A 12,080-nucleotide genomic window follows, 5' to 3' on the forward strand; every position below is an offset into this window, starting at 1 on the left:
CAATTTTTTTTGTTTTTCTAATCCTTTTATTAATTTTTTGTACATCAAATTTTGGGAGCAACCATTTAGCTTGAATTGTTACGGCAATTTTGCTTGTGGCTGTGTTGTCATTGTGCCAAATTTATGCCCTTTGCTTGATCATTTTTTTCCACTTTTGATACCATGCCTCTACTGGAGGGAGTTTATGTCTTTTTGTTCAACTTTTTAAATTCTTATATCTGGATTAAACCTTATTTGAGTGGATAAAGGCACACAGATTTCACCCACCTGGAAAATGTCGATTCAAAGTGCAAAAAATAGCCGAATTTTGACAAAATGGTGAGCATCAAAATTTGCTAATGTTTTATGCTAAAGGACTGGTGCAAATGCATTGATTAATTCCCCTTTTGCCTTCACAAGGAAAAAACACATACAGAAAATGAGTAAAAGAAGTGACTCAACATATTTTTTCACTTAACAACATGATCATGCTCATTTCATCTTTTGCAGTTAATTCGTTGGTTGAAAAACTGAAAACTGTAGAGCACGAGGCAAAAAGTAAGAAAGAACCATACAGAGGGGAGAATTATCAAAGTGTCACATACAGCTCTAGAAACAAATAAGAGACCACCACATCAAATCCCTGTCATGGGAAGCCCATGCTCCAGACCTTAACCCCATTGAAAACCTCTGGAATGTAATCAAGAGGATGATGGATAGTCACAAACCATCAAACAAAGAAGAACTGCTTACATTTTTGCACCAGAAGCAGTGTGAAAGACTTGTGGCAAACATGCCAAGACGCATGAAAGCTGTTTTTAAAAATCATGGTTATTCCACAAAATATCGATTTCTGAACTCTTCCTGAGTTAAAACATTAGTATTGTTGTTTCTAAATGATTATGAACTTGTGTTCTTTGCATTATTTGAGGTCTGAAAGAAATGGGATTTTTTTTTAATTCTGACCATTTTTCTTTGTTAGAAAAAAATACGATATTTATTGACATGTTGTCAGAAGTTTGTAGACTAAAAGAACAATTTATATTTTCCTCAATAATATACCTATAAAGAGAAAAATCAGACAAACTGAACAGTTGAAAGTGGTCTCTTAATTTTTGGCAGAGTTGTATATAACACTAGAACAAGAGGGTCCTGACAACTATCGAAAATGCTCATTATTCATGTCTATCACAAAGTTGAATTAGTTTTTTTTTGTTTTTATTTTATAAGCTGTTATTTGACCTATGAAAAAAAAACATAAAAACACCTCCTAAAGTGAAAAAAAATTGACAAAAAAAGACCTAATAATCACCTCTTAAATTAACTCTTCATCCCAAACAGCTGGCATATGGCGTACAACAGGCATAACTGCTTAACTTGCTGATTAGTACAGGACATATGACTGTGGAGGCCACCGATTGACTGCAGTGGTCTGGTGTCAGCTGCCTGTAATCAGAGACTCGGCGATCAACTGGAGATCTATGCACTGAACTGGAGGGGGATTAGAGAACAGCATATTTTTTTCATAACATTTGCTGCTGTTTTAATTTTTCTTAAAAGGCCAGGTAACTCTCCTTTAAAAGGAACCTATCTGCAGGTTTTTCATTGTAGTGAACATATTTACAAGACCTTCATGTGCTCACACTAGTGCATCAAACTGTCACAGGTGTGTCAATTTGTGACAGTCAGTCATCCTTAGGGATGAGCGAGTATACTCGTTAGGATTCGGTACTCGGCAAGTAATGCGGTACTCACGGTACTCGAATCCTGGAGAGTAAATTTCACTACTTGCCTTGCAATATTCGGCACAGCCCGCACAGTCCCCGCACAGATGAGCACAGTCCCGCACAGCCTGGCACAGTCCCCTCACAGCCCGGCACAGTCTGGCACAGCCCAGCACAGTCCCCGCACAGCCCGACACAGTCCCCGCACAGCCCAGGACAGTCCTGCACAGTCACGCACAACCCGACACAGTCCCCGCACAGTCCCCGCACAGCCCGGCACAGTCCCTGCACAGCCCGGCACAGTCCCCGCACAGTCCCTGCACAGTCCCCGCACAGCCCAGCACAGCCCAGCACAGTCCCGCACAGCCCGGCACATTCCCTGCACAACCCGGCGCTGTCCCCGCACAGCCCAGCACAGTCCCACACAGGCCAGCACAGCCCCACACACACACAGCCCATAGACTTACATTGGACTCGCTACTCGTTACAAGTACCCGAGTATTAGTGTGGCGCCCCCAGGAGTATGGTCGCCACAGTGGCTTTGCCTTCCTCCAGGGGAGGGTAATGCCAGGCTTGGAGGCAATGATGGGTCTCTCTCGCAGTCAATCCATACATGCAACACAGTTCCACTCCAGGCCAGCAGGGGGAACTCTGAACCGGGATTAAGGGGAGGAGTGCTCTCTGAGGGCCAAGAGGAAGGAGTAGTCAGTCTGCAGCGGGTGAAGTGTGCAGATGTCGAGAGAGAAGCTGGAGGTTATGCTGGGAAAGGAGAGCTCCCTCACAGTGAGCGCAAGAACTGAAGCCTGGTCTCCACGGTTGTACAGATACTAACGGTCCTACAACAAATACCAGAGGAGTAGGAGGCTGTAAATGCCCTACTCCCATCTAAGACTTGAGGCACAATAGCAACTTGGATAGAGAGCCAGGACTCAAGAGAGAGGAGTCCCCGAGAGGCTACAGCTGTCTGCCGTGCAAATAAGGTTCTTGGGAACATCTGGCAGGAGGAACTTCAGTGTAACTCTGTACTTGGAGTACTTCATTCAAATAAGCGCTAGGGAAGGAGACTGCACAGCCCCTCTGCTGAGAGAGAATCCCTGAGTTGCTTCCAGGCTAGCCTGCTCCGTTACTATCTGTAATCAGGACCCTGGACTGCAGTTATCAAGTAAAGGTACAGAAATTGCACCCCGCTGTGTCTTGTCTGCTTCCTACCCTTACGGCACTGCTACATCACCGTGCCATCCACCTCTACACTGCCCTGGGACTATAGCTTCACCTGTGGGGAGCTTTTACACTCTTGCTGCACCCTACCATCAGTCCCAGTGGATCTGCATGCAGCGTCGGCTTAACACCTCCCTTTGCCAAGCACCACAGGTGGTGTCACAAACTATTCCATTCCATTAACTACATTCCCCCATTACTTGGGCACTCAGGGCTACGGACCGGGTCACCGCTGCTGTGACATATTCCCTTGACACCGGCCCGGTACCGAGTACCCCACAGCCCTGGGAGGGCGACCCAACTTGGCATCACGAACAGGAATACAGAGCCCGGTACCCCCTGGGTCCTGTGTGCCATAGACTGTGTTTGTGCAAAAAGACTGTGTGCATAATTGGCGCCAATAGCCACCATTACTGCGCTGCTTGGCGTGCGCGGGAAGAAAGAGGCAGGCCTTCGTGGGCAGAGCCTGCCGCAGAGCAGGAAGAAGCGAAGTGCCGTGCGGGAAGAGGGGACAGCGCATGAGAGAAGGAGGAGCTGAGACCTACAGCCCGGAGCGCCGGGCCTGTGAAGCGGCTGTCTGTGAGCTCACATAAACCCCCGGCCCTGGCTAACGTTAACTAGGGGGGGAAGAGGATGTCCGCGCCAAACGGCGATGCAGCGGCAGGCGCCGTTGTCAACCCCGCAGCACCGCCAGGAGGAGCGCCCACCGCAGCGGTCTCCATAATGCCGCTGTCTATGCCCTACATACCGGGAGCGGCCTGGCTACCGCAGTACTCGGGTGAGTCACATACCCTGAGTAAATTTAAAGAGAGACTGTGCAGTTTGTTTAAAGTATACCCTCTGTCTGAAAGCCAGAAAGTGAATATCCTGATTGGACAGCTAACGGGTGCAGCACAGAGAGAGGTGAAAGCCTGGCAGGACACTGATAAAGAGACTGTTGCAAAGATCCTGGCCAAGCTGAGGAGCACGTTTGACACCCGCACTGCAGCTGAAATCAAGATGAGGTTCTTTGGCTGTAAACAGAAGGCGCAGGACAGTATCAGGGATTATGCTCTCAACCTGCAGGAGGCGCTGTGAGCAGTTAATCAAGTTGATCCTGACAGTGTAAAGGAGGAAGATAAACTGTTAAAGGAGCAGTTCATTGAAGGACTCCTATCCAGTACCCACAGAGGACAGTTGCGTATTATAACCCTGCAAAACCCTGATCTGGACTTTGCTGATTTTAAGGACAAGGCTATTCGGGTACTGCAGGAATCTACTGACAGCCGTCCAGCGCCCCCTAGGTGCCCAGCGATCACCTACCACTAGGAAGCAACATCTTTCCCTTCCATCCCTGTGGATGCTGATGCACAGACTCTGGATAAAGATTCAACTGAGGAGCTGCGTCTTCAGGTCCAGGAGTTGACCAAGGGGATGGCTGCACTTACCAAGACGGTGCAGTCCCTGCAGGTGTCCTCCAAGGAAAAGATCCAGCTTGCTTCCAGTCCAGAGGATGTCCCGTGGCTCTGGAGGAGGAGAGCCCTGCCACTTTGAGGGAAGAACAACGATCGCTGTGACCAGGACGGACGTCCCATATGTCGTCGCTGCTACAAGGCCGGTCATCTTGCAAGACATTGTCCTTTAAACGAGCAACCCCTGGGGCAGAGGGCCAACCCCCAGGAATAGGATCCCCAGGCCCAAGGAACTGGAGAGCCAAGTATGTGGGAGGGAGACCAATCCTTCCTGTGGTGATTGACGGCATCCCCATGAACGCTTTGCTGGACACTGGCTCCCAGGTGACCACTATGCCGTACATTCTGTACAAGAGGTATTGGGCTGATTCAGAACTTACCCGTGGCCCCACTGATGAACTGACAGTAGTTGCTAGTAATGCTCATTCTTTACCGCAGATAGGATGTAAAGAAATTACTGTTAAAGTGGGGCGGGTAGAGCTAAAGTCTCAAGGTCTAATAGTTGTTGATATTGATCGACGTGAATGTAATCCCATGATGACTCTTGGTACAAATGTAATTGAAAACTGTCTGTCCGAGGTTATTGTCTTGTTGCAACAGGTGGCTGAGACTGCTGGTTCCGGAGAACAACGAGTCCTGCAGAAGGAGATCCGAGCCCTGATGCAAAGGCAACAGGTAGAACTCTCTGGCGGAGAGATTGGCGTGAGTGATGCTTTTCCCATTACAATACCCCCCAGATGTGAAATGTTGGTGTGGTGTCGGGCAGCTATAGGTCTTAGAGGGAGAGATTATCAGGTGTTGGTAGAACCAGTATACGCCGAGAGCAGGCCCACTGTCCTGACAGCCAGAGGGGTGGTTGATGTACGAAAAGGGAGAGTACCTGTACGTCTTTTGAATTGTGGGGAAGAGGAAGCCACAATACCTCGGTACGCCACAGTTGCTAAGCTACTCACCGTTAATAACAACTCTTTGCAGGCAGCAGAACCTTTGGTCTCATCCGATCAGGTGGAGGACAATGGCTCTGTGAAGCAGTCAGAGGAGTGGTGTCAGCAACTGCAGGTGGGAACTGACTCTACACCTTCATACCAGAAAAATGGGGTTTACAGAGTGACACAAGAGTATGAGCGGGTATTCAGCAAACACCCACTAGATTTTGGGGAGGCAAAAGGGGTTCAACATCATATCCCCACGGGAGACCATCCACCCATAAAGGAGAGGTACAGACCTATACCCCCAACACAATACCAGTGTGCTAAAAGTATGTTGAGGGAGATGAAGGGGGCAGGGGTCATCAGAGACAGTTGTAGCCCCTGGGCAGCTCCAATAGTGTTTGTAAAGAAAAAGGATGGTACCGTGAGAATGTGTGTTGATTACAGGAAAATTAACAGCATTACACATAAAGACGCCTACCCATTACTTAGAATTGAGGAATGATTGGCTGCACTTAAAACCGCTAATTACTTTTTCACCTTAGATCTCACTAGTGGGTATTGGCAGGTTCCCGTGGCAGAGGCAGACAAGGAGAAAACAGCATTTATCACTCCAATGGGTCTCTGTGAGTTCAATTATATGCCATTTGGGCTCTGCACTGCTCCAGGAACATTTCAACGGCTGTTGGAGTGCTGTCTGGGACCCATGAACTTTGAGACGGTCCTGTTGTACCTGGATGATGTCATTGTTTTCTCCAAAACCTATGAAGATTATTTAGAGCACCTGGCTGAAGTGTTTGAAGCTTTGTCCAATTTTGGCCTGAAGGTGAAACCCTCCAAGTGCCACCTCCTGAAGCCCAAGGTGCAGTACCTCAGTCATGTGGTCAGTGCAGAAGGTGTGGCACCAGATCCTGATAAGGTCACAGTCATCCGGGACAGGCCAAAGCCCAGCAACCTTCATGAATTAAGCCAATTCCTTGGATTGGTAGGCTACTACCGAAGTTTCATCAAGGGCTTTACTGAAATAGCCACCCCTATGTAAATCTCCTGGTGGGGCAGTCCAAGAAGACCAAACTGAAAAATTCCACCTTTGAATGGACTGAAGAGTTGGAAAAGTCCTTCACCAGATTGAAGATGGCTCTCACAGGAGACGAAGTTCTGGCCTACCCAGATTATGACAAACCCTTTGTGCTGCACACAGATGCCAGCAATGTGGGACTAGGAGCAGTACTGTCGCAGGTACAGAATGGGAAAGAAAGAGTGATCTCCTATGCCAGCAGGAAGCTGCGCCCCACTGAAAGGAACCCTGATAATTACAGTTCTTTGAAGCTGGAGTTCCTTGCCATAGTCTGGGCTGTCACTGAAAGGTTCAAATATTACCTAGCCTCTGCCAAGTTCACTATCTTCACGGACAACAACCTGTTGATGCATTTGAACACTGCAAAACTAGGTGCACTGAAACAGCGATGGATGGCTCGGCTATCGAACTATGAGTTTACCATCAAGTACCGGGCAGGGCACAAGAATGCCAATGCTGATGCGCTGTCCAGAATGCCTAACCTACCAGATGCAGGAGAAGACCCTGAGGCTCTTGAAGAGATAGAGCTACCTCCCTTCCACCAGCCACTTGCGGCCCAGCGTGCTCAAGGAGTGAGAAACAGACGGTCTGGCTTGAAGGAGGTCACCCTGAACCCATTGGCCCATCATGATTGGGCAGAAACGCAAGATACTGAGCCTGCAGTCCTCGTGGTGAAGGAGCTGCTGACATGAGCTGACTCACGTCCAGAGTCGGATGCTCCTGAAGAAACTCAGCAATTGTGGAAGGAGAGAGGCCGGCTGTTCATTTATGAAGGGAAGCTGTGTCGGAGGAGTATCAATGCCCACACTCATGAGCTGGTTTGGCAGGTGATAGTTCCAAAGAGAGAGGCATCAATGGTCCTGGAAGCATACCACAATGGAGCTGGGCACTTCGGATGGAAGAAGTTGGAAGTATTTCTCCGAGAGAGGTTCTACTGGGCTGGTATGAGGAAAGCCATTGAGAGGTGGTGCCGGGAGTGTGGACAATGTAACCTGCACAGAAAGGATCGGGACAGCCAGAGAGCTCCTCTACAGCCAATCATCACCAAACAGCCCCTTGAGTTGGTAGCCCTGGACCATGTGAAGCTGGTTCCAAGCTGGTCAGGCTACATCTATGCTCTTACCATTGTGGACCACAACTCAAGATTCCTGGTAGTTGTGCCTGTCAAAGATCAAACTGCCAGGACAGCAGCCAGAGCATTCCAGCAGCACTTCTGTAGACCACATGGGTACCCAGAGAAAGTGCTTACAGATTAAGGTCCAGCTTTCGAGGCAGAAGTGTTCCAAGAATTCTGTAACCTGTATGGTTGTAAGAAGATCCGGACAACGCCGTATCACCCACAGACCAATGGCATGTGCGAGAAGATGAACCAGGTAGTGATGGATCTCCTGAAGACATTGCCCTTGGAGGAGAGGAATCTGTGGCCAGAGAAGTTGCCCGATCTGGTGGACCTCTACAACCATATCCCAGTGAACTCCACCAACTGTACCCCAGCCTATTTAATGAGAGTCAGACCTGGTAAGCTGCCTATCAGCTTAGACATGGGAGTCCTGACACCAGAAGTAGCGTCACCAGATGCTGATTGGGACACGGAGAGGCAGCAACAGTACTGGAGAGTTCAAGAATGCGTGGAAAGGAGTCTGGCTCAGGCAAGACAAAAGCAGGAGAAGCATTAGAATCAAAATGCAACTGCCATACCTTTGTCACCGGGAGAGCAAGTCTTGAAAAGAAAGAGAAGATTGCACAAATTGGATGATCGGTGGGAAGCTGAACCTTATACCATTCTGCCCTCAAATTTTGATAATACTAAGGTATGCCTTGTTAGTAAAGATGGAGGAGAGACCTTAGCAGCGGTATCGAGAGATCATTTGAAGTTATGCCCTGACCAGTTAAAAGAAAGGAAAGAAGAACCAGATAACATCCAACCCATAGTGGAAGAAGAGAAGGTCAGCACAGTGCTTGGAGAATTCCCTGCGAATTGGACTAAGGTGAACGATGCTATAGTGGTGCCAGTGTTGCTGTTTCCCCAATTGGTAGCACAGGAAGATGTGACTCAAGAGAATCTGGAAAATCGGGTAGCAGATGCCACACCAGCAGTGGAGCCAGAGAACCCTCGCCCTGCCAGTGGTGAACCTGTTGTGCCACTGGTGAGTCTAAGAGTTCACAGTCAGTCTAGTATCCCTGTGTTACATAGAACCCCCAGTAGTGTATCCAGTACATTACCCACTACACCAATTTTACGCAGGTCTACCTGCGCTACACAAGGTATACCACCCCTGAGATATCACATATAAATAAGTTAAAGTAATGTTCACCTGTACCTGTAAATATGTAACTGTTTTTCAAGTTTTGTGCCTACAGGTAACCTGTAAGAGATTCCTTTGGAATTTGCTTTATGGACACTGAACCACAGGACTTGTGTGTGGTCAAAAACGTTCTTTGTAAATATTTAACCATTTGCCCACGAATGGACCATGGACATTGATGCTGGACTTATCGTCATAGGACCATTTTTGAAGCACTTGGTTTTTGTACATTTTTCATTTTTAATTCTTGTACAATTGTTATTGTCTAACTGTTTATATGTTCATGTTTTTGTTCAGCCCAGGAGTGCTGACTTGCACTAGGGGGGAATGTGGCACCCCCAGGAGTATGGTCACCACAGTGTCTTTGCCTTCCTCCAGGGGAGGGTAATGCCAGGCTTGGAGGCAATGATGGGTCTCTCTCGCAGTCAATCCATACATGCAACACAGTTCCACTCCAGGCCAGCAGGGGAACTCTGAACCGGGATTAAGGGGAGGAGTGCTCTCTGAGGGCCAAGAGGAAGGAGTAGTCAGTTAGTCTGTGGAGGGTGAAGTGTGCAGACGTGGAGAGAGAAGCTGGAGGTTGAGCTGGGAAAGGAGAGCTCCCTCACAGTGAGCGCATGAACTGGAGCCTGGTCTCCACGGTTGTATGGATACTAACGGTCCTACAACAGATACCAGAGGAGTAGGAGGCTGTAAATGCCCTACTCCCTTCTAAGACTTGAGGCACAATAGCAGCTTGGATAGAGAGCCAGGACTCAAGAGAGAGGAGTCCCCGAGAGAGGCTACGGCTGTCTGCCGTGCAAGTAAGGTTCTTGGGAACATCTGACAGGAGGAACTTCAGTGTAACTCTGTACTTGGAGTACTTCATTCAAATAAGCGCTAGGAAAGGAGACTGCACAGTCCGTCTGCTGAGAGAGAATCCCTGAGTTGCTTCCAGGCTAGCCTGCTCCATTACCATCTGTAATCAGGACCCTGGACTGCAGTTATCAAGTAAAGGTACAGAAATTGCACCCCGCTGTGTCTTGTCTGCTTCCTACCCTTACGGCACTGCTACATCACCATGCCATCCACCTCTACACTGCCCTGGGACTATAGCTTCACCTGTGGGGAGCTTTTACACTCTTGCTGCACCCTACCATCAGTCCCAGCGGATCTGCATGCAGCGTCGTCTTAACACCTCCCTTGCCGAGCACCACAGGTGGCGTCACAAACTATTCCATTCCATTAACTACATTCCCCCATTACTTGGGCGCCCAGGGCCACGGACCGGGTCACCACTGCTGTGACACATTCCCCTGACACCGGCCCGGTACCAAGTACCCCACAGCCCTGGGAGGGCGACCCATTAGGAGCTACTCGTAACGAGTACAGCGAGTCCGAGTATTTCACTACTCGCTCATCCCTAGTCATCCTGAATCCGGTTGTAGAAGGTCATTACAATTAGCTCTACAGCACCTTCTTGATTTTTGCACCTCTGTTATGGAGAGATATCCTTCTCCCTCTAGGACCCAACAGTTACCTCCACCTTTTGTATCTAAGTAACACACTCTTGCTGAAAGTTAAATAAATATCTTCCGTATTTTCATCATGGTGCTGGTGTTAGCTCAATTTCCCTGTCTGGTTGGAAGTACTAGCAGTCAGCTAGTGTCTTCTTGGAATACTCTTGGAGGTTTGCTGGTGTGATATCTCAGTGGTCTTCTCAAGCTAAGTGTATCCCCTTGTTTGTCCACCCTCTCTGTCTTTGGTTGTAGTGGGGGCTGACTAGTGCCCACCCTATCCCCTCCCTATCCAGGGTCTATCACTAGGGTTAGGCAGGGATTAGGTTCCTGCTCAGCGATAGTACTTGCGGAACCTATTTAGGGACATTTAGGGCAGACAGGGTGTTGTTAGATCTGCCTATATGTCTCCACTTCCCCCTTTTCTAGTGTTTGGGCTTCCCCTCCCTTTCCCCAATGTTGTGTTGTTGTACACCTTGCTGCAACCTCACCCAGAGTGACATAACATCAGCTGTATACTTTTAAAAAAGAATAGAACAAACAAACTGACACTTGTTATTTTTCGGTGTTTTTTTCTTCTGTTTCTGGGTTCATGGATCACGTTTCTGTGCTGGCAGAGCAGCTGCAGAGGTTGTCAATGGAAGTGACTGACCTTTGATATGAGGTTCAAGAGAAATGACAGTGGCTGCAAACTCCTAGTGTAGAGGACTTTGCGGGTAGGCTGGTCCAGCTTGAACCCAAAATTTCCCTCCTGATCAGGTTCTCAGGAGGTAGGGACAAGTTTTTTGTATTGAAGCTAGGGTCAGGCAGAAATTAGGTTCCTGCTCAGCGATAGTTGTGGAACCTATTTAGGGATGTTTAGGGAAGACAGGGTGTTTTTAGATATGCCTAGGGGGTCTCCACTCCCTCCTTTCCTAGAGTCTGGGCTTCCCCTCCCTCTCCCTGTTGATGTGATGCGCGCCTTGCTCCTCCCTCACCCAGCGTGACACAAACCTTGAAAAATAGTTTTATAAACATCACGCTCTGCATTCACATCTGTGCCAACTTGTCCTATGGGCCTCACTTGGTAACAACACTCACAATGGCCGTTCCTTTACTTCTGAATGATGTAGGTGACATTTCTATTCGATCTAGACACAGTGCCAGTGAATGCAGGGAGAAAGGTGGTCTCAACATGGTCTAAAGACACCCACAGGACCACTTGGCACAGATTTGTATGCAGTGCAGGTCCTTTATAAAGCTATTTTTCAAACATCTGTCTCATTATTGGGGAGATCTAATATGTAAAGCTCAATGTGTGTGTGTGTTTGTATGTGTGTATGTTTGGGATTGGCATCTGCACCGTTGCAGCTACAGCCACAAAATTTTGCACATTCACATGTCTGGACCCCGAGAACGTCATAGGCTATGTTGTGAGGCGAAATTTTAACCTTGCGCATTCCAATTCACCAAATAATTTTGCCTATTATTCTTATCATTTCTATGGTGTTATCGTCCTTCTGTAAAGCTGGAAATGACACAATTTATTACCGTGCCAACACAGACCACCCTCTGACACAGACTGCAGGGGGAGCCCAGTATCACACAGGATAGGATTAGACACCCATGTCAGCAGACAGTATCACACTGGATAGGATTAGATACACGGTTCAGCAGGCAGTAACAGGATAGGATTAGACACATGGCTCAGCAGTCAGTAACACACAGGATAGTGTTAGATACATGGCTCAGCAGACGGTATCACACAGGATAGGATTAGATACATGGCTGAGCAGTCAGTAACACACGATAGGATTAGATACACAGCTCAGCAGAAAGTATCACACAGGAGAGGACTGGGTACACAGCTCAGCAGACATTATCACACAGGATAGGGTTACATACACAGCTCAGAAACAG

The 12,080-nt window shown here is 48.1% G+C and overlaps 1 protein-coding gene across 1 annotated transcript in view; it reads left to right on the forward strand.

Annotated features, from left to right (window-relative positions):
* Positions 1–12,080, forward strand: part of LOC141059513 (hepatic lectin-like) — a 58,110-nt gene that overhangs the window by 11,252 nt on the left and 34,778 nt on the right. Inside the window, exon 4 of the mRNA XM_073555681.1 lies at positions 490–537. Within this exon, the coding sequence (XP_073411782.1) occupies positions 490–537 (48 nt within the window). The remainder of the gene's footprint in view (positions 1–489; positions 538–12,080) is intronic.

This window comes from Dendrobates tinctorius, unplaced genomic scaffold (assembly GCF_039654945.1).
Source record: "Dendrobates tinctorius isolate UK_male_01 unplaced genomic scaffold, ASM3965494v1 ptg000228l, whole genome shotgun sequence".
Classification (NCBI taxonomy): domain Eukaryota; kingdom Metazoa; phylum Chordata; class Amphibia; order Anura; family Dendrobatidae; genus Dendrobates; species Dendrobates tinctorius.